Here is a 21,580-nt window from a genome sequence, read left to right as displayed (position 1 = left end):
GGACACAACATTTCCTCTGAAAACGTTCACAGAATCACAGAAGCATCCTGCTTTATGCTACCAGACTATGTGCATGCTCACTACGTCAGGGAAATGTTTTGTTTATTTGTATTTGTTGCTTTTTTTTTTAATCAAGTCGCTTCAAAAAGCCATAGTACTTAATATGAAACAAGGTAAGTGCAGATTATCTTCTTTGTTTGCTTTATTATGCAAGTCAAGGTTACCCATCATCCTGATAACGATTTTAATGATATTTCATGACTGATAATTTAGACTCAGTTTAGTTTGTTGTTCAGGTTGTTGGTTTTTTTCTCTGGTCGGGGGCTGGGTTGGTTTTAAATTTGGGGGCAGGGGAGAAAGGTAGTGGGGTGGGGGAAATAACTTTGATACTTACTACTGGCACAGTTAGAAACAATCACAAATGCTCTGTATAAACCTTTTGGATCATCCACCTCAAATTACCTGGATTCACCTAGCTTTTCAACCAAAAGCGGGACAAAAATGAAATTAGTCTCTCTGAATATATCCTCTGTCCCACTACCTCACTGAGTTCAGCTCAGGAGTAAGATGTTTAAGACCTGAAGACTCAAAGTGTTTCCTAATCTGGGGGTTAATCACTACAGCTTAAAGATCCGTTTTATTACTATTAAACACTTTGGTATTTAACCTAAAAAACAGACTATTCATATCTATAAATACACAGAAAACTGTGAGATTGAGAAATTTTAAAAAAGTAATGAAGGACATAAAGTTAGATTTTATAAGCTGAAAAGGAGAGAAAAACAGTTCTCAACTGACCTCTTTGTCTGGCGTTAAAGTGCCTTCATGATTCTGATCTGTAAATGAAGTTGTCCTGATTCTGTTGCCAGTTGATGGAGGGGATCTGGAAGGGACCTATAGAGAGATCATGTATATCAACAAGTAATACTATTAACTCCAGAACTAATTATTCTGTATCATAATTCACTTCAAGAATTACTAAGTATATCATCGCAGTGAAACCTAGTCTAGATCTTTTTAAAGAAAACAACTGTCTGTGACAAGTTCTACCTTACTAAAAAGTCCCCAGAGCAAAATGTGTCATAAATCAGCCACAAGAACAAATAACAAAATGGGTTATTTTGATTATTTCTGACTATGGTCCTCTTAGACCATATTTGAAAAACAAGCCTCCTAACATTTTAGGAACATATTAGAGTTGCTTAAGGTTTAAAAGTTTAGTGATTTGACAGAAATTCAAGCATTTACAAGTGGAACATAATCTGATCAAAAACTTAGAAAACCAGCAACAAAAAAATGGCACTAAGAAAACTTATGAACTTTAAATTTGTAATATAACATTGACTCTAAACAATGAAAAGGTGCAAGAAATTGCTATATTTTTCTGATGTCTGTATGTACTTGTTCCTATCAGAACTAAACATCTATTCACAGAAATTTTACAACTTCATTCAAATTGAGGTTCTAAAAAGTCACACCAACTCAAACAAACTACCTTGCCAGCCTCACCATTCAAACTTCAAATATAAAATTTCAGTATAAATGTAATGAGTAGTAAAGTATCAACAAGCAGATCTATACAAAACAAAGTAATTAGTAAGATTTCTCATCAGGTATTGTGAAGGGCTTGAAGGATTGTGGACTCAAAACATTTCAGGCATGCGGCAGGAGGAAGAGGAAGGTCAGGCCTTGCTTTGATGAGGTGATGCCCTCCTGCACAGACCCCATCCCTTGGACCTGTATCCCAGTCCTGCAATCCCAGGCTGCCAACACCTGGCATACCAGAGGAACGTGCCATACTCTGCCCCTGGAGCCCAAATCCAGGCCCAGAGTGGTCAGATGATCACAAGTTCCACCTGTGGGAAGGGCCCGGGGTACTTAACCCAGGATATAAGGTAAGCGCATGCATGTTTTGACCCTACCTCTTCTTGAAATTTCTATCAGCTGAACAGCGCTGGAACCAGGAGTGGTAGCTATATCTGTTCTTTTTTATCTCAAAATTATTCTAAAATCAGTCATAGCTACAGGTCTGAAGAGGTAGGCCTATGTCCCAACTTGAAAATACTACTCAAAAGTCAAACACCTCACCTAGTACCAAATAGATATTTGTCATGAAAGCTTTATGTACTGCTGAAAACAATTATATCAAAGTATTCATAGGATTTATAAAAAAACTAACCTATTAATGCTGACAGCCTACTCTTCTTTTATTCCTACCCTCAATCTAATGCCAGGGTTTTAAAGATTATTTGAAAATTAATTTCCTTCTGTTTGGTGAGGACCAGAAACATTCAAGGACACTTTGTCACTACTTAGAAGCAGTATCAACACATCTCTTCACCCTGCCCTTAATGATTCTACAGTTCTCACTGCTGCATTCAGACTTCTTGTCAATTTACAGTCATTTCAGTGGCACTAAGCTTTGCAGCACAAATATTCATCGATCTTATGCAAAAACAGAAAGAGCTGAAACAGGATAGCATAGTTAAATTGGAAGGGTTCAACTTCCTGACCAGCTCAGGGCTGACTAAAAGTTAAAGCATGGCTTTAAGGGCACTCTCCAAATGCCTCTTCAGCACTGACAGGCATGGCTGGGGAAGGCACCAACCATCTCTCCAGGAAGTCTATTCCATGTTTTGGCCACCCAAAGTCTTTCCTCATGTTAAGTCCAAATCTCCCATGACAGACACAGTTTGAGTTATTCCTGCATGTTCTGGCACTGTGTACCAAGGAGAAGAGCTCAGTACCTCCCTCTCTACTTCTCCTTTTCAGGAAGCTGTAGGGAGCAGTGAGGTCACCCCTCAGCCTCCTCCTCTCCAAACCAGACAAGCCCAGTGCCCTCAGTGCTCCCCAGAGCACATTCCTGCCAGCCCCTTCCCCTGCTTTGGTGCCCTTCTCAGGACATGCTCAAGGACTTTCACATCCTTTTTCAATAGTGGGGCCCAGCACTGCACACAGTACTTGAGGTGAGGCTGCACCAGTGCTGAATTCAGCGGCATAATCTCCTCTCTTGGCTGGCTGGTGATGCTGTGTTTGATGCACCCCAGGATGAGGTTTTCTCCCTTGGCTGCCAGGGCACACACACTGCTGATCCCATCGAACTTCCTGCCAACCAGCACCCCCAAACCCCCTTCTGCAGGGCTGCTCTCCAGCCATTCCTCTCCCAGTTCAGATTTGTGTCTGCAATTACTCCATCCAGGTGCAGAATCCAGCATTTGGTTGGTCTTGCTCAGCTTCATGTCCCTGGTGACTGCTCAAGACTCCAATCAATCCAGATCCCTCTGCAAGGCAAAGCCTCTTATCCCATGGGAGAGTCAGTAGCACTTCCCAGTTTGGTATCATCACCTAACTATCTGTGCATTGGACTGCAGCCTCCAGATCACTGATAAAGAGTCTGAACAGAGCTGCCTCTAGACCTGAGCTGCCTCTAGAACCTGAGGAACACCACTGGTAACTGGTCACCAGCCAGATGTCCTGTTTGCTGCAATAATTTGAGCCCTGCTCTTCAACCAACTCATCACCCAGTGCACTGCATACCTGCTCATCCCACTGTTGGAAAACTTGTCTGGAAGAATACTGGGAAGAACAGTACCAGAAGCCTTTATAGAACCCAGAAAAAATACATGCACCACCTTCCCTTTGTCTACCAGGCAGGTGAAGTTAGTTGCAGAAGGTTTTTTAAACAGGATTCTCCCTTTGTGAACTCAAGTTGACTGTCTGATGATAGCACTGTTCCTTAAATGTCTTTCAACAGCAGACAGTAGGGTTTTCTTAATAATTTTTCCAGGTTCTGAGGTTAACTCAGTAGTTCCCTGCATATTCTTTCATGCTCTTCCAGTAACCTGGAATAACAATGGCTAGCTCCCAGTCAGCAGTGACCTCCCCAGATTCCCAGGATGATTGAGAGGGTCCTACCTCTAACATCTGCTAGCTCCTTTAGTACCCTGGGTTGAATGCCATAGGCCCCATGAACTTATAAACATTCATTCAACGTTTTAACAACTTGTCTGTTAAAATTTCTGTGTTCACAAATGGAAAGTTAATGTTCCTGCAGTCATGATCCTCTGACTCAGGACCAGGCAGACCAAGGTCAGTCAGTACTATTAAAAACTGAGGCAAACAAAGTACTGACTGTCTCCATTTTTTCTTCATCCCTATTTGTCAGGTGACAATCTTAGACAAGTAGCAGTTTAAGACAACTGTAATTGCAATAGCGCTTTTTTCCACCCTGTCAGCCATCAGAAAGAGATGTGTTCTTCAGACTATGAGGGACAGGTATTCTCAATTTGACAGATGACATCAGGTAGATAACCATTCATATGAAAGAGGAAGGCCTACAAACATCTCCTCAGAAAAGGTTATATTTCCAAGTAATACTTGAGAAATTTTACCTCCAGGTTTACATCAGTCTTAAGTTAGTAAATTTAGTCTTGGACATGACAAACCAAAGTACAAATGTGAAGTTCTAGGTCTCAAAGTAAGGGGTATGAGTAGAGCATAGAGGGTATAGAGCATAGTGAGTGAAGTCTCTGTACAACAGGGTGTAGGAAAGAAAAGAGCAAAAATTAATGCAAACACTAGTTTCATAAACTAAGAAATGGTAAGAGTTGGGAAAATTTGGTCTGAAAATTTTTTGACAGGAAGGAATGCATTTTAAGGATCTGAATTACTGATCTGAACAAAAGTAAAGGAAAAAAGCATGTCCCACACTTTTTGCAGGACTACAGTATATTTTATAAGCCTCAAAACCTCACTTCTTCCTTCACGGACTCTGTTTTCAAATGAGATACAAGAAATGAGAAGACAAACTTATTTTACTTCTAAGATCAAATTTAACTATTTCCCCCTAGTGTTACTTGAGAGCAACTGAGAAGTAAGAAACATTGCAAAACAACTAATTTACAACAAATAAAATTGTTGTAATGTCTTGTTGTAATTTCTTGCTTCTGTGTTTCCATTTATGTCAACCCTTGAGTTACATAATCTGCTCTGTCCACAGTACAGCAGACTAGGTCTATAGACTAGGTATAATTATAAGCTCTTGTATCAGGTTTCACAGTATTTGTCAACGTTAATTTTTCAAGAGCCAGATAAAGACTAAAGTATATTACGCTGTGGGGTGCATATATGCACGTAAGCCCATATTTATTCAGTAGAATGACTTTCAGAAAGTATCAACTCTTGAACACATGCACAGAGCACCCCAAACTAAGTGGATTACAATATCCTGAATTAAGTGGATTACAATGCTGTGTGAAAGGTATCATAATTTAGCTGCTGCACATTGAAAACGGTAAACTCTGCAGATCAATCTCTTTTACACGGCACTGAAAGCTCACCACATACGGCAATTAAGACAGCACTCTAAGCTTAACTAACACAAACATACTTCACTAATTAGAGAAAGCACTAACTAGGGAATGAATACTATGGAAGGCCTTAAAGTAAGATTCAACAAGCTACACAAAACTTCACAATAGATCCATTTCCAAAAATCTTACCTCTATTTCACAAATGAGTGATTCAAAGAATAGAACATAACTGTCAGCAGTTTTGAAACCATGGTCTAATACTGTGACTATGCAGTGCCAAATCTCCCAGTGGTTCAAATTACACAGAGATCAAGCTCAGGCAACTAAGCACCTATTTGTCAAATTAACTAAATAACCTATCTGTAGCTTAACATTCACAGGATTCAGAGTTTATATAAGTTTTTATACTTTTAGATTCCAAGATACACAGGATACTTAACCTAGCAATGAGACATAGGCAGATATAATCAGCAGATTTTGCCAATAGGAAGTTAACTTGCTGAAGTCTTTCTACCCAAAATTTGCAAAGAGAGAGTTTATTCTGCTTTGACACATGCATGAAATCATCACAACTTTTTTTTGGCCACCTTCACTTAGATACTCTGCACACATGTCCTATCTGGTGTGTATTATTATCACTAAAAAATAGCCTTTACTAGAATACATTTATAATAACTTAGTGAAAGAAAGTACACGCAAGAGGAAGATGGCCAATTAAATTACGACCAGAACAAATAAATAAGTGCCTTGTTCTCAGATTTATACTATATTCTCAATTAATCCACAGTTAAAAAAAAAAAAAAAAAGAAAGAATAAGGCTGAGGTAAGCAAACCAGGCCTCTAAATGATGTTAACAGAAAGGACGTACAGAACTGAAAGAACAAGCATAAAGATGAGAGAAGAGGGTAACTAGGGAACTCAACGCTGGATTATTATATACATGTGAAAGTATCATTGCTTTAAATGCTCAGGAAGGAACCCATTTCTGTTTCGTTCTGTTGGATGTTCAGGTAAGAGATGGTTTATACATTCTTCCACAAGACAGCTTTTGTAGAACGGACAAAACGAAGCACGGTTTCTAGCAGGAGGAGGATGGCCAAAAACTTAGATGGCGAAGTTCTAGCGAAGCCGCCCCGCGCTGACAGCGACCCGGACAGCGATTCCCGCCAGCCGACCGACCCCGGAGCCTTCGGTCAGACCGGCCCCGCTGCCGCAGCCGCGGGAGGGTCGCGTCGCGCAGGCCCGGCCGACCGACCCGCAGGACACCTAGGCCTCCCCGGGCGAAGCGCGGCCCTGACCCGCCAGGAGAAAGGCCGTCACAGGCACCCACAACGGTCCGGCGGATACGTCTCCCAGCGGCCCCTCCTCGCCGTACCTGCGGTGGGAGGGAGCTCGCAAGTCCACCCCCTCCGCGCGGCAGCACCTGCTCCTCGCTGATCTTCTGCTTCAGTTTCTTGAACATGGTGGCGGGAGGGAGACTTGGAGGATAGAGGGTACGGCTTCCGGGTCGGCTGGTCAAGCGGCAAGGGGTGCCCAGGGGGTGGCGGAACCGATGTCCCCTCGCCCCGGCACGCGGACCCACCGCCGCTCCGCCCTCAGACCCCTCCGCGGGGCACAGGCGGCCGCGACCGCTGCGCCTGCGCAGCCAACGTGGAGCCGAGCGCTTCGGGCGGCACGGTGTGCGGCAAGGCACAAACTTCCTAACGCAATGCGTGGCGCTATTCTTCCCACAAGCTAGGTGGAGGTGCAGCCTGAGCGGCCCTGGGCGCCAGGACTGCGGCGGGGCGAAGCGGCGTTGCCTAGCTTCACTTGCTCCATCTCTCCCGGACGACGAGAGAGGCGGTGCCGTCCTGGGAATATAGCAGGCGGAGGAGTGACCGCTTCTGTCCGGAAGGAGAAAAACAGAGCGGTAGAAGCGGCCGCTTCGCTGCGCCTTTCCGCCTCCGTAGCTGTTTGATTCCGTACCTTGAACCGCGCCGCGGAGACGCTTGATTTGCCAGATTGCTGACTCTGAGGGTCTGCAAGTCCAAGCCTAAGTGTCCTCCTGAGGCGGCCAGCGATAGTGTCGAGGACAAGCTTTCACAAGCCGAAGAACCGGGCTGCAAGGTAATAAAAAGGTGCTTGGTTCTAAGGCTTATGAAGCTGCCTGGAAACCTATCTGCTAATAAGAAAGGCGTTTTTCTTATGAGGAGCCTTCTGTTTGTAAACCTGAGATACACTGTTGCAACTAAAGTACCATTGAAGGTAGAAAGGCAGTGTTTGCTACTATTGCTACTATTTGGTACTACAGTCTCCACGAAACGGCGGCACAAATATTCTTGGCTGCTCAAGGTTAAAACCTCGGGCTTTAGATCCCTTGTTGGATGACGTTTGTGCGTGTGTGTTCAGTGCTGTGAATGTAGATGCAGAGGGCTGTCAGCGGTAGCCAGCATTCATTCTTCAACAACGGGACTATTTTGAAACTTACTGTGTTGGCAGTGACATTGTATGAAGGCTAAAAAATACATGGTGCTGTTTGCAAGAAACGATGAATCACATGTTCTTCTGTAAAGGTTCCTACTAGGGAGGCTGTATGCAATAATCACAAATGCTCAGAAATGAAATACACTCCTGAAATCTCTAAGTAATTTGAGGGGGGGAAAGGTGGATAGGAAATTATTTTCCCAATTGTTTTACACTGACTAAAAAAATTAACAAGATAAATCTACAGCAAAAATAAACTGCTGGTTTTCCTGGTTTTTTGCTACATCAAAGAAACATATTTTTTATGTTTGTTTAATGTAACAAAAAAAAAACCACACCACCATTTCTTTTAAAACAAAAATATTTTTTTACAATCTTAGTTGTACATAAACTATGACTGGTAGTGACCCTTTTGTTTCTGTGTTCCTGTTAAGACTATATGCGTTCCTGTTAAGACTGTATGCATAGTTCAGATGACAGCAGTGACTTGCGCACTCTACTGATTTTTGGTAAGAACAACTGTTGACTTCAAACACCTTCAAAAAAGTTAATCTGAACCTACAAGCTGTAATAGCCAGGTAAGTATCTTGAAGATTTGTAGGGTATCTTTCTTGTAGGTTGAAACAGAATTATAGGAAAAAGTCCCTGGAACTAAAAGGACAAAACCATCCGAATAGCAGTTCATAAGGAAATAAGATAAAATGGGCAATTAATTTTATTGCATCCATAAGAATTAAACATTTTCTGCTTCAGTGGGGTAGCTTCTGTTTCCTCTAAATATGACATACAGCAGCATGGCGTTAAAATTCAGAGATTATCAAATGAGAGGAGCATTGCCTGGTGAATGCTTTGGGAAACCTTTTAACAACTTTCAATAACCTAAAAAATCCATTACACTCTCATACCTATGTTCTCTGTTACAAATGCTAGTTCATATTCTCTTTTTCTGTTCAGATTACTCTTCTGATTTAAACCTAAGTCACTAGATGTAGTATGTGAATTTGATGGACAGATGCATAATTGAAAGGACACTAGCTCCAGTAGCTATCAAAAAGAAAAGCACAGCTTTTTGAATTCATTCCTAAAATGTATAGAACACAAATGAGAGCTCTGTATTATTTCCTTGGAAAATTTAAAGCTTGAAATTGTATGTTGTGAGTGTTTCTCGTGTACTGATGTTTTTGTAGGACTAAAGGCTGTGTGGAATAGAACAAATCTGAGATGAGAAACCATGACAGAATAAGTAAATTTTTCCTACACTAAAATCTTAATCACTAGAGAAAATGATAAGGGGATTTATTAGTTGAAGCTCTGATAATGGATTGCAATAACAGTAATCTGGTAATCATATGATAATTGGATATTTTCTAGGGGACTTTTGTTTCTACAGTAAGGTCTTTTGTTGTGTAAATTTTAAGGTACTTAATCACCTCCTGTTTTTCACAGGAGGTGCCTAACCTGGGTTTTAGAAAGAGATTAAATAATATTTGTATATATAATTTAATCATATATAGATTAGTGGCATTTCAAAAAAAAATCAATGTGGGCTCCTGAATTGGTGATACATAGCTATGTGTCTAGTATTGCTCCAATAATACAAAGTGGAATCTCACATTAAGCAGCAGTATCCAAATTCAGAAGATATGTATGATAACTCTGCAAAACTCTATCATAAGCCTTCTAAATGGGATTTAAATTTTTTAACATCTAAGCAAGTTTGATTTAAACATATTGAAACATACAAAGCGTTTACTCTAAACCCCACAGAAATCCTGGGGAGAATGTCTTAAATTACATTCTTACACACAGAATGTCAAAATTCCATACTTAATTGAATGGTACCTTATTTCTAAAGGGTTGATCTGATCCTAGCAGATTTATTTGAAAAATTAAAAGAAGTAGTTAAAAGTGAAGATATGCTCCTCCTTTTTTATATTCCTTAAGTACACCAGTTAACAGATTAAAAAAGATAATTATGACTTCATGGTACTGTCTGCAAAAGATAAATGTATACTTGCAAAAGGCACTGGTTATGGTAGATAATTAAGAATAAAGGTCTGTTTAAATTCAGTCTATAGCAATCATTAAGGTATTTCTTTGAGAAAGGGTATTGAGTAAAGAGTATTCTTATGCCAGTCTAGATTTTTCTAATTGTCAGCAATACCAGCCCACACATGCCTGCAATCTCATTCCTTGCCTTTTATTAGCTTTAGTGCTTGTGAGACCATCTCTTAAGTAATTTCTGCATGTTCAGTCTGCAGAAAACTAACCTGGCAAAAGAGCAAGTAATTTCTGCTGACTTTCTGTTCTGAGCAATTTGCTTAACTTTAAACTCAAGTAATCCCACTGAGTGCTTCCTCAAGTTCAGATAACAAACAATTCTATTACTAGAAGTATTGATACTATCTCAAATATCTGAGTTCCTACTGATGGCTGAAGTCTTTAGCCTTCAGCTTATTGATGCATAAAGTCTTTAGCAAATCTAATATACTTTTTTTAATGCTGTCTAAGATTGTAACTTTCTGGAAGTCACAAAAAAGCCATGGGCATAAATTATGAATATGGCTTTCAATACACTTTCCCACACATTCAAATCCAAATACTTTAGGACAGATATGAATTTGCTAGCAGCTTGTTCTTTCAATCCAGTTATCCAACACAAATATTAAAAGATATAGAAAAGTGTAACATAACATATGTAACATTTCTGGTAACTTTTTGATGTTGGTTCATATTTTTTTGGAAAGGAGGTTTCCAATGTTTGAATTTTTCATTATTTCATCATCATGCTGTTAAAACACTGTTGAACATTCCTGTAATTCCACCTGGATAATATTTGACATTGAGGGAATTGCTTTAAAAATAAATTAACAAGAACTGGTAATAGAGTAAAAAAAGCTAAGAATAAACGAGCACTGATCATGTAACAGGAGTTACTCTGCACAGCTTATGTACCAAGTACTGTTCTTTGCACACAGTTTACAGAATGTTGCATTTAGTAATATTTGCAGTTTCTACTCCTACTCATAAAAATCAAAATACTATTGTTGATGTTAAAGTAGTCCGGGAGTATATCATGCACAGTTGCACAGGTCATCATTTTCAGTTCAGAAGTATTTTGATCTTTACTCCAATACAAATGTTACAAAACACAGCTGATTACCTGACAGTGAAAATTATGGCAACTCATTATACCTGCAACCTACAGAATGAGATGCAGTTGTGCAAAGTGAATTCATTATAGTCCTGTGATTTGAACCCTAAAAGCTTTAATCTAAATAAAAGAAATAATCAGAGCATTTTTCTAGCCTGATCTGATTGCTAATTTTACTTTTCTATTTGGATGTTGTGAGTTACAACCAGCACCAGATGACACTGTTCTAGGAGATTATGCTTCTGCAGAGTCATTGTCAGTATTACAAATGCAAAACCATACCAACAATGAGACAGGAGTTAACACCATTCAGGTCAAGGAACAAACAAAACCCAAAGTTTCTTTGTCAGCTGTATAATCCTTCTCTGTACAAAGTATAGGTTGCTCTAAGTAAATTACTGGATATCAAATACAAAATTTCTTTACCATGTGCCTGAGTTCATAGCAAACAGTCCACGCTGTTTATTTATGCATTCACCTGCCCAGATATTGGCCTGAACTCAGTGCAAGTAAAACAGAGGAAAGAGGTTCATTAATTGAATAAAGATGGTGAGTGGCATGAGGGAGAAGTCAGATTTGTGAGCATATTCAAAATGCACAAGGCTATGAAAAGAGCAAGAGCCCTGTCTGAAAATGCTGAAAGGTACCATAAAGGCTGAAATTGTTCACACTGAGAAGATGGGAAGAATTAAGTCATTTCAGAGAGAAGAAGAGATTATAGGCATCACTGCTCTGCACCTTGGGAGGGAACAGAACCTCTCTGTTTTAACGGGAAAGTTGAGATCACATTTCATGCCATATACCTGTCTTTTCAAAAGTACAAAGTGCAAGCTCAGCCACTAAAGACAAACTGCTAAGAACCACTGGCAGTGAACTGGTTCACTCGAGATATCTTTTTTTTATATGAATGGGAATATAAGAGATCAAGAGATTTAAAGAGTTGATCAAGAGTTGATCTTGATTTGATCTTGCAAGAGTCTGACTTTCCTAAAACAAAAATCTTAATTTTATCACTACCTTGTTAAGTGGTATTTCCTTTCTTCTTTCTCTAGAGTGTCAGAACCTTTTTCTTAAATTCTATTTTGCTTTAATTGTACCTTAAAAACTCTGAATACAATGGAAAGGGAGCTACTGATGCAATAAACCAGCAACCATTTTTATCAATAGTAATACAAGTAATGAGTTTGACTTTAACATAGTGAGACCATAAGATGCTCACTTGAGTACTTTCATCCTTATTTCTGTAATCACAATATAAACAAAAAACTCCAAAACATTCCTCCCCTCTTCCATATCCCCACCCAAACAAATCTATATAGGCAAGGACCTTGATCAAAAAAGAGACAATAACTTGTTCCTGAAGACAGAGCTGCTTCACAGCAGAGGATTTGGCTGGTTTTGAAGGAGACCTAGGCTCTATTCCTAGATCTTCCAGTGTCCGGGTCACCCATATGCATCTTAGTGCTTCCATTGGTATTTTTATGAGGAACAGTGATCCTATCCAATTTCCTGCAAACGCAAGGTTAGTTTTCTTCTTATCTTGCCCAGCTCACAATAGAAAGGTCTGTCTTGGTTTGAAAGACCAAGGTATCTGCTAAGGAAGACAGGAGCCTCCCTTGGAATGGAAAATATGACCCCCTATCCTCCAAGTTATTATGATTTTGAAATTAAGGGGCTTTCAGGCAAAGATATAAGAAAACAAATAACAGTTCTTTACTAGTTTGTATGTGGATAACAAGGCAACAGTGGGAGCGACGACAAACAGAACAGAACAGAACCCCGGTGACAGCCGTCACTGGCTGCAGGCGCTTTCCCCTTTGGTGCAGTTACAGTCACAGCCGCCAGGGGCGCTGTTGGCTCCTGGCCAGGCAGGGCAGGTGCGAGGATTCCCCTGCAGCTGCAGGGGGCGCTGGGGCGCGAGCTTCGGCCGCCTCTCTCCATGCGGTAATGGCGGACACAGCCGGCAGGAAGGGATGGAGAGGGGCCTTCCCTTAGAAAGTCACTCAGCTGATCCCTCTGCCCCCTCTGGAAAGCGAAAGGAGCTGTAGCAGGAACCTCAGAGTGGCAAGCTGGGAAGGCAGGGGTGAGCAAAGTCCTGAGGTGGTAGATGAGATGTATCAGAACTCCACAGCTTCCTGGCCGGGCAGGGGTGTGAGTTACAGTGTAGCAAAGAAAACTAGGAGCAGTGGCAAAAACCAGTGGGGACTGGGCAGTGGCTGGTGGACTCGGCCTGAACACAGCCAGAAAAAAGAGGCTTCCTCAGAGGGGGAAGGGGCTCAGGGATCCCGGGTTTTCCCCTGAGGCACCTGAGTGGATGGTGAAAGTCCTTTTTCAGTGAGGTAGGGTGTTAATAAGGTTCTGTTATGTATGAAATTGTCAATCAAATCGAATCAATAATTTGCAAGAGCCAAATTATGATAAAATACCAAAGCGTAAAATTTATTTCACGATCGAATGACAAAATCTCAGTCAGCCACGAATCGGACAGAGTCTAGCCTGGGAATAGACCCTGGGTGACATGCTACGCAGCTCTGAGCCCTGGATGCCTCAGAGTGGAGCGGCACACCACTGCGATTTTGAGTTCAGTTCTTATACTCTTTTTCTTGCTGCAGGCCAGGTTGTCCTTTGTCCTTTTCTTAATCAAGTAAGTCCAAAAAGCTTCTCTGGTCCAGGATAATGCTATCAGATGAAGGATGGTCCAGCTCTCGATATCTTGGGAATAATTCATCGACTTCTTGTCTTGTGCTAGATAGAACTCGAAAGAACCATATTTGCAATACACAAAACTCTATGTGTGGGGAGATATACAAGTCAAACAGTCCCTTACTGGAAATCTCTTACATGTTAAGAGATTTCCCAGAAACAGATTACAAGCCTGAATGGATTTTCCTCAACTGTATTACCCTCCTCCCTCCGGTCGCCAGGTGTGCTGCTGATGGCGTAATTCTTTACTCAGCTAAAACCTCAAAACTCTGTGTTGCTGTTTTTACTTCACATGCAAATGTAGTCCTTCTGTGTGGTATGTGTGTGTCGGCCAGCTTCCCAATCTTGTAGGCTGCTTTTCCTTGGTTTTTTAAAACATGCTCAGACAAGATTCCTCATGGTAAAGTTCAACTTCTTAATTCTTGTAACTATTTCTAACTTATTTATATCATACTTTGCATTTATAACCATATTACATTCACTATAACATTTACTATTTTATGAATTTTGACTCTATTCATAACAGTCCCAATGCAACGGCCGCTCTAAGGAGCAGAGCTCCACTCGCAGTAGAAGGCAGTAGAAGACAGAATCCCACAGTGGTGGAAGTTTCTTCCCACAATGACTGCAGCCTCATTCCCCTCTGAATGCTGAGAGAGCAAAAGGGAGCTATCAGCTGCCCCAGCCCCTTTTTTCTTCGCCCAGTTCTCAAGCATCTCTGCCCCTTCAAGAGAAACCCTCAAATTAGAGGAGTGAAGCCACTTGCCCTCCTCCCCTGAGCTTAGCAACTTCTTTTGTCTCTCTTAAATACCCGGTTGTTATTGTCTCCTAGCAGCACATATAGGAGAAAATTCCTTGAGAGAAAGAAACAAAAGGTGGAATCCTAAAGCCCAACAAGTTTAAAGGAATGACTGCTTATTTAGTTGCTTCTTAGTTGTTGTGAGATCTACAGCCGTAAAACACAACTAGGACTACTGGGATTTTTCTTATTCTTATATTAATATTTTCCCCTAAACACTAAGAAACAGCAAATTATTTTGCTTAATAATTTCTAATCAGCAGGGGCAAGAATTCATGTAAAGATCTTGAGACACTGAGTTGGGAAGAGCTAAAAAAAACCCTAATATGTGTAATAAATGTATCAAATTTGTGCTCATATAAATATATTTGTACTTAGGGAAATATATATTGAATCATGCTTTAGACTATGTTACAGAAAGCACCCAGGTTTTTAGAAATCTCACACAAGAGTTGAGAAACCAGTTACCTCACTAGATTGTAGCACTCACAGGTGTTCACTTAATAGGAGTCCAAATTAGCAAGTGAAGGGAGTAGCTCCTATGGAAATTCTGAGCCAGTCCCAGAGCCCAAGCCATTATTGACCAATAACGACCGACCATAGATAACCAAGGGCAGCTCAGTTCCAGTAACTCAACTAGCATGTGAATGCTCAGTTCCAGTAACTCATATTTTACATGTATCTGTTCCCCGGACGTGTATTATTTGTCCCAAGGCAGCTTTGCCCGAGCAGGAGACAGGATTCCTCCAACACCCAAATGGAGGACAGAGGACTACATGAATATTCGAATGCTTCCCCGGACACTGCTCTGTCTACTCAAAGATAGAATTCTTTTAACACCGGACAGGGGATGAGGACCGCATGAATATTCAGAGAAAGAGAAAGAAACAAAATAAACCTAGCTCCGGGCAAGAAAAATAATATATAACTGAGGCTCACCAGACAGACTAAACCATGGGGGCTTGATGTGATAGAAGTCAGGCCAGTGTTCACCCAGCTCTGATCCCGGGCTCAGCGCTGTGTCTGGATTGGTTGTCTATCGGGACAGTATAGCGGTCACAAAATAAATTCTATTTTTCATTTTTTTATTAAATTGGTTCTCTCAATTTTTACCTATAACATATGTATGATTCCTTTAGCTAAAAAACAGAAGATCTAAAACCACATCACTGGAGATGCTGCACCCAGCAGAACACAGTTGAGAAAAGTCACTAAGTTATAGCGTAATAGATTTTTAAAGAAATATACTGAATAACATTTGCCACCATCAAAATAAGCAGCTATTTTAAAGATAATCAGGAAGTATTTTTCCCACTTACAGTACTGTATAATTTGATAGGTCATTCAGGAATATGCTCACTTTCCTTCCATGGCATCAAATTTATGAAACTTGTGAGAGACGACTACTCACTTTAAAAATTATAAAAGGTTTATTAACCGTAAAAAAAATACAACAAAATTACTAAATAAGGAAAAACAGGCCTGGAAACTGCCCTTGTAGCTGTATACCACATGTCTGGCTTGTCTTCAAGATGGATGCTGAGTCTTTTATACCCCTGGGGGGGGGAGTAGCCAACCTTGGCCCCTCCCAAAGTCTGTCAGTCAGCTCTTCTTTGCCATTTATCAGTGGAAAATGCTTTCTTGGAACTTGATTGGAGTTCAGGTGTTGCCATGCCGCCCCCCTAAGCAACCAGCTTTTCCATTCCCAACTGCCCCAAGCAAGGGACACCTGCACGCCTTCTTTTTATCTGTCCTAGACCACCCCGGCTGTCTGATGGCAACAATACAGGGCAGGAAAACAGAACTATGGGGAGAACAGAGGACATCTAAACTACAATAACATAACTATACCTCAATAAAGCTTCTCTTAATATTCACACAATATTCATCCCTTAATTGTGAGAGGCAATCATTATCCATCTATAGCAAACTGATGTATGCAGAATAGAGAAAGTTACAATTTAGGAATAAATTAGACTATTTCTCTGCATCACAGTTTCTGGAATCTATGAAACAGAATTGTTACGGTCTAGTTTTTTTTAATTATTACAAATGCTTCTGCCTAAATTAAGGTGCAAATGAGACTGTATGCCAAAGTCAATAGTATGGATTTTATTTAATAGTAAATATGAGAGAGAGAGAGAGAGAAAGACAAGGAGGAAGTACAGAAAGAAAGGCAAAGAAGTAGAAAATAGGTGGGGGACAGAAAGAGAGACATATTAAAGAAAATATCACCACTCTGTGTCGGCAATAGAGAGAGACAGGGAGACTGACTGGGTGATCAGAATCCAATTCTATTGTGGGATACAAATGCTTACATGCTATTTCAGGGAGACTAGTAACGTGTACTACAATGATTAGGTCAAAATCACATACAAAACTTATGCATATAACAACATCTCTTCCTTGCAGAGTTTAATGGGATTTTCTTTTTCCAGTAAACCCATTTGATTGAATCTTCTTGCGATCTAGGTCTAATTTTCAAAGTTCCATTTGCTTTTGCCAAGGCATCCTGTTATCAAATCTCTTATGTTAACCAAGTCCAAAGTTCATTGTCTGTCTTGTGTCCCAATATCCCAATATCTCCCCCTTTCCTTTCAATCAAAACAACTCCTTTAATTGCCTTAATAATTAATCTATGTACAGATTGAAAGATATAATGAATAATACAATTATTGTCAAAATTATCACATACATACCTATCTTAAAAAGAATCTTTTAGCTAAAAAACTCCAGCCACTAAAAGGCTCAGGCTTGATCTTTATAAACTAAAAACATTCCTGATGGCAGCCACATTACTGGATTTATAAAGACTGTCTGAAATGTAATTGCAGCAAAAGGTATGATTCTTATACACAGGGTGATAGGGAGAAACATTTTTAGACTGATTCTTTCCTGTGTATTTAAAATTAACACAAAAATCCAATTTCACAGAATCCAGGAATTCTAATACTTGGGGTTCCAAGGGTGTTTCAGGAGGGCAAGGGATCAAATTTGATATGATTTAATTTGCTTTCAAAAAAAATCCTTGTGTGAAGTTCTGGAGAAGCTATAATCCCCCCCTAAGTTTTTTGGTTTTAAATAACGTGTGTTTCTCATTATGACCATGAAGGCAACATAAAAGCATAACAATATATAAGAAAACTAAAAACTTGCCCTAAGTAAAAATAAATCAGATAATAGATACAATTAGTAGCACATAAAAAATAGAATGGTGATTTAATACAATACATTATCAATTTCTTAAATATTGTACTTAGTGTATGTAGTAATTGGCAAGCTTTGTTTTTTAATGTGGGGGCTTGGGAACTCATTCCTGGGTTTCCATGATTTCCAAGTTCACCTTAAAAGGAGGTTTAGCTATTACAGGTCCAAATTTAGCAAGTCAAAATTACTTGAATATAGTTTTAGTGTAGAAAAATTTCTCTACTAGTTAAGGCCAGGGCTTGGTGAGGGTCTAGGCTTTTAACTGGAAGAGTCTCTTTAATATATTTTGGAAACCTCTATAGTAATAGTAGTTAGGAAAATAATTTATGTCTTATAAATAGCTATACAACAGTAAGTGAAGGTTTGTAAAGTATCTGGCTTTCTCATTTATAGTTAGTCAGTGGTACCACAGACAAATAGCAAATGAATAAAGTACTGTTATAAAAAGTCAGTGAATTCACATTATAAGATTAACAACATAATCGGGGTTACTTATATATCAGTAGAAACTGTCTTAAGAAATTGAGGTTATTTTTTTAAACATATATGACATTAAAGCCAAAAAGTAAAAAAGAAAGCATTAAATAACTCAGAAAATTGTTACTCATTCTTCAGTGCTGCTTATAAAAAATAAAATAGCAAAAATTATTCTTATTTCTATAGCAAAATAGTGCTATCTTGTAATTGAAATGAGCAAATTTTAACAAAAATTCATTCAGACCTTATGTCATTCACTTGTATGACACAGCAAAGGAATTATATCTTACAACACAAACAGGTGTGAAAAACACTAATCACTTGTTTTAAAATTTTAGAAGTTTAATAGTAATAAAATAGTTATAAAAATTAGTGTAATAAGAATTTGGACAATTAGAGTTAGGACCATAAAGGACAATAAAAAAGCAAAGAATTACAGACGTCTGGGTGCTCTGCTCTGCCACAGAACACACTTTGCTAACAAAGGATTAACTCTTAAAAGCAATAGCCTGTTGCATATTTATATATCTTATACATGATGCAAAACTTCTTTTCAAACAAAGGGTGTTTTCTGGTTATTGTCAAAACCCCCTCATCTTGTAAATCAACCGTCTTGGTCCCTCAAAGTCTGATTCTTCCCAATAAGGAGGCAATAACTCTTCTCTTGAATTTTTGGTGTCTTGTTACTGTTATCTCTCCTTGATCTAGTCAGAAAAAGTATCTTACATCACATAGTTACTGTAGCTTAAAACTATATTCATCACACTACTTTAAAAGATTAGTGTAGCGCTACAAGAAAAGGATTAATACAGCATAACTTTCCAACATAACATATATAGTATTCATTTTAATATTTGTGAAAAGCAAATCATATAATACACATTTTTCACGCAGGTATACTTTGACAAAACTTAAAATCAGCTTCACTAAAACTTAACCTTAATAAATATATCTTAAAGAACCTTAAGTTAACATCACTGAGACTAAACAAAAATCAATCTTAACAAGAATCACTTTATTTAAAATCTATTATTACAAAAAGGTTACTGAAAATTTGTCATATAACAATCAAACATCACAACAAACAACATGCAAGTGAGAGGAATGACAGATTTATCTTTACAAACAGGCTGGTAGATAAAACTGGCACTGAGAGATAAATGAAACAATGGGAAGGATTCCACTGATAGATGAATGGAAAAAGATATTTGCTTTTACAAATAAACTTTAGGTTTGCGGATAAATGAAATTGGATAATGAAAGATGAAAGAAACAATGGGGAAGAACCCTAAACTCCATAAGAATTAAAAATGAAAAGGGAGGGTCATAATTGGATGGAAATCTTGAGTATCACGCATTTCAGGAAGTCTGTACCTCTCAAGTACCTCAGCCAATGGGGAAAGAGAGAAGGGAAATGCGGCCAGGAAATTAGGATAAAAAGGGAGGCTGCATCCTCCAAAAATTTGCAAGACCCCAGGGGAATATCCCATGGCCTCTCCCTTTATTCAAATAAAGTAAAAGGACTCCTCTGTCTCCTTTTTGGACATAAACCTCTGATGTTTGTGAATTAATTTTCCAGACACAAGTAAACAATTGTACTGAAATATTTGCAATAAAACACCTTGTTAGAACTATGGAGTAAAAAGCAAGCACTTAATAAAGCTGACAGTGGAGTTAAGTCTTAAATAATTACTGCATATAAAGTTCAAGGTTTGTTTGGAATGTGAGATAAAGAATCTTGAATTTATGACTTATCTAATTACTCTCAGTGAACTATGCCAGTTTTTGGCTTAATAAGAGTAATGGGATATAAACATTGAAAGCCTGTCACTGTCATATTTTCTGGAAAAAAAATCTCTTTTGCCCAGGATTCTTCTCCTGGGAAGCTGAGGAGCCTCAGAGAATAAGGAAAACAATATTATCTCATCGCTTCTCCTGTGTTGTGCTCACATGTGGAATGTGTTTGGAGATTGTTTATCTAACAGATGGTTGTTTCATTGGTTTCATGTGAATTGTTTTGACTTAATGACCAGTCATGGTCAAGCTGTGTCGGGACTCTGGAGGAGTCATGAGTTTTCATTATTATCTCTTTAGTTTTCTGTAAGTATCCTTTCTGTATTCTTTAGTATAGTTTAGTATGGTATTCTTTAATATAATATAGTATCATAAAATAATAAATTACCCTCCCTTCTAAGAACATGGAGTCAGATTCATCATTCCTTCAGTCGTCTGGGAACCCTGAAAATACAAAAAGGCTAAAACAAAAAGAGATATAGTTATATAGTACTAAATACCTGTACCGAAAAATTCACAACAAAATATGTTGTTAAAAAAAGCCAAGTGACTGATAATATAATCTGTTTGACCAGGGTTAGGTGTCCTTCAGGGCTTTAGATCTGTATCAAGTGTCCCTTTGGTAGCTGCTGCTCTTTCCAATGATTGAAAGCACCTGGGGCACTTCAGCCAGGGACCAGTGTGGGGGTGTCGAGTGTCACCATGACTCCTTTACAAAATCTGAATGCACAAAAATTCCCCACTGTGTTAACACGTTGCTCCCCCACAAATCCAGGGGGACAGACAGCACAAAAAGTTTAACTGTGGCTATCTGCCCATCAGGCCCTGTTATTTGCACCCAGTGATGGCTTTGCAGGCTTTGAAGATTCCCACTCATGCCCAGGAGTACCTGAGGCACAGTCATTAGTTGCCACTCCCTGGGTCATTGGCATTTTGAGGTAACAGTCACATTGGCTCCTGTATCCGATGAGTCCTATTAGGAGTGTCTCTGCCTTTCAGAGTCACTTTGCACATGCATGTTAGACGCTCAGATGTAATACGTTGTGTCCATAAAATCTGTGGGACCCCTGTGGAATCAAAACCTCCCTCCCTCTTCTCAGTTATCGAGGATGCAGATAGGGGTGCTGCTGGGAAAAATATGAGTTGGGCTATATGACTCCTGGCCGGGACTACACAGGGCAGCTGGGGGATCCATGCCATGAGTCAGACTCAATAGCTCCAGGGAGAACCAACAAACAAAGTACGCATGCGCTGTCCAGGTGGTCCGAAAACTCCTGTGGGAAGCAAATGAACAGATGAATAAAGTAACATTACGGTGGTATTGTTTGACATGTCCAGTCCAGAGCTCCCTGGGGTGGCTCCATGTGGGTCAGCGACAGTGGTCTGGCCAGGGCTGCCTGTGGTCCGGCAAAGGCTGCTTGGGGCAGCGGCTGGGCTGAGGCTTGCAGTGGTCCTTCTGAGGCACTGGCTGGGGCATCTGTGTCTTTGTGTGGTGCCGTGCTTTGCACTTTGGCTCTGGGGGGGCCAAAGGACGCCCTTCAAAGTCATACTTGGACCGACATTGATTACGGCACCGAGGGCAAACAGCGGGAGTTTTGGATCTGGTCTCCCCCTTTTCAAAACAGTCCTTTTTCAAATGCTAGATTTCCTGCAAGTTTGGGGGTCCTCCTC

General features: G+C 39.7%; 1 protein-coding gene and 1 long non-coding RNA gene across 12 annotated transcripts in view; one reads left to right on the top strand and one right to left on the bottom strand.

Moving 5' to 3' along the window:
* The window catches only part of GOLGA4 (golgin A4), a 77,538-nt gene extending 70,581 nt beyond the window's left edge, over positions 1-6,957 (bottom strand). For 3 of the 8 annotated variants that reach the window (XM_038130213.1, XM_038130214.1, XM_038130219.1), the window contains exons 1-2: positions 6,688-6,956; positions 799-894 (exon numbers count right to left, since the gene is read on the bottom strand). In XM_038130213.1, coding sequence (XP_037986141.1) covers positions 799-894; positions 6,688-6,774 — 183 coding nt within the window. In that variant the 5' untranslated portion in view covers positions 6,775-6,956. Of the gene's footprint in view, positions 1-798; positions 895-6,687 lie in introns of those variants that run through there. The other 5 variants (XM_038130216.1, XM_038130220.1, XM_038130221.1 and 2 more) reach the window with 3 other exon arrangements.
* Positions 6,958-7,156: 199 nt separating this feature from the next.
* The window catches only part of LOC119698378, a 30,089-nt gene continuing 15,665 nt past the window's right edge, over positions 7,157-21,580 (top strand). For all 4 annotated transcript variants that reach the window (XR_005256142.1, XR_005256141.1, XR_005256143.1 and 1 more), the window contains exons 1-2: positions 7,157-7,418; positions 8,210-8,353. This is a non-coding gene — a long non-coding RNA (uncharacterized LOC119698378). The remainder of the gene's footprint in view (positions 7,419-8,209; positions 8,354-21,580) is intronic.

Source organism: Motacilla alba, chromosome 2, assembly GCF_015832195.1.
Source record: "Motacilla alba alba isolate MOTALB_02 chromosome 2, Motacilla_alba_V1.0_pri, whole genome shotgun sequence".
Taxonomy (NCBI): Eukaryota; Metazoa; Chordata; class Aves; order Passeriformes; family Motacillidae; genus Motacilla; species Motacilla alba.
The sequence above is the reverse complement of the archived record's forward strand: the minus strand, read 5'-3'. Positions and strand labels throughout refer to the sequence as shown.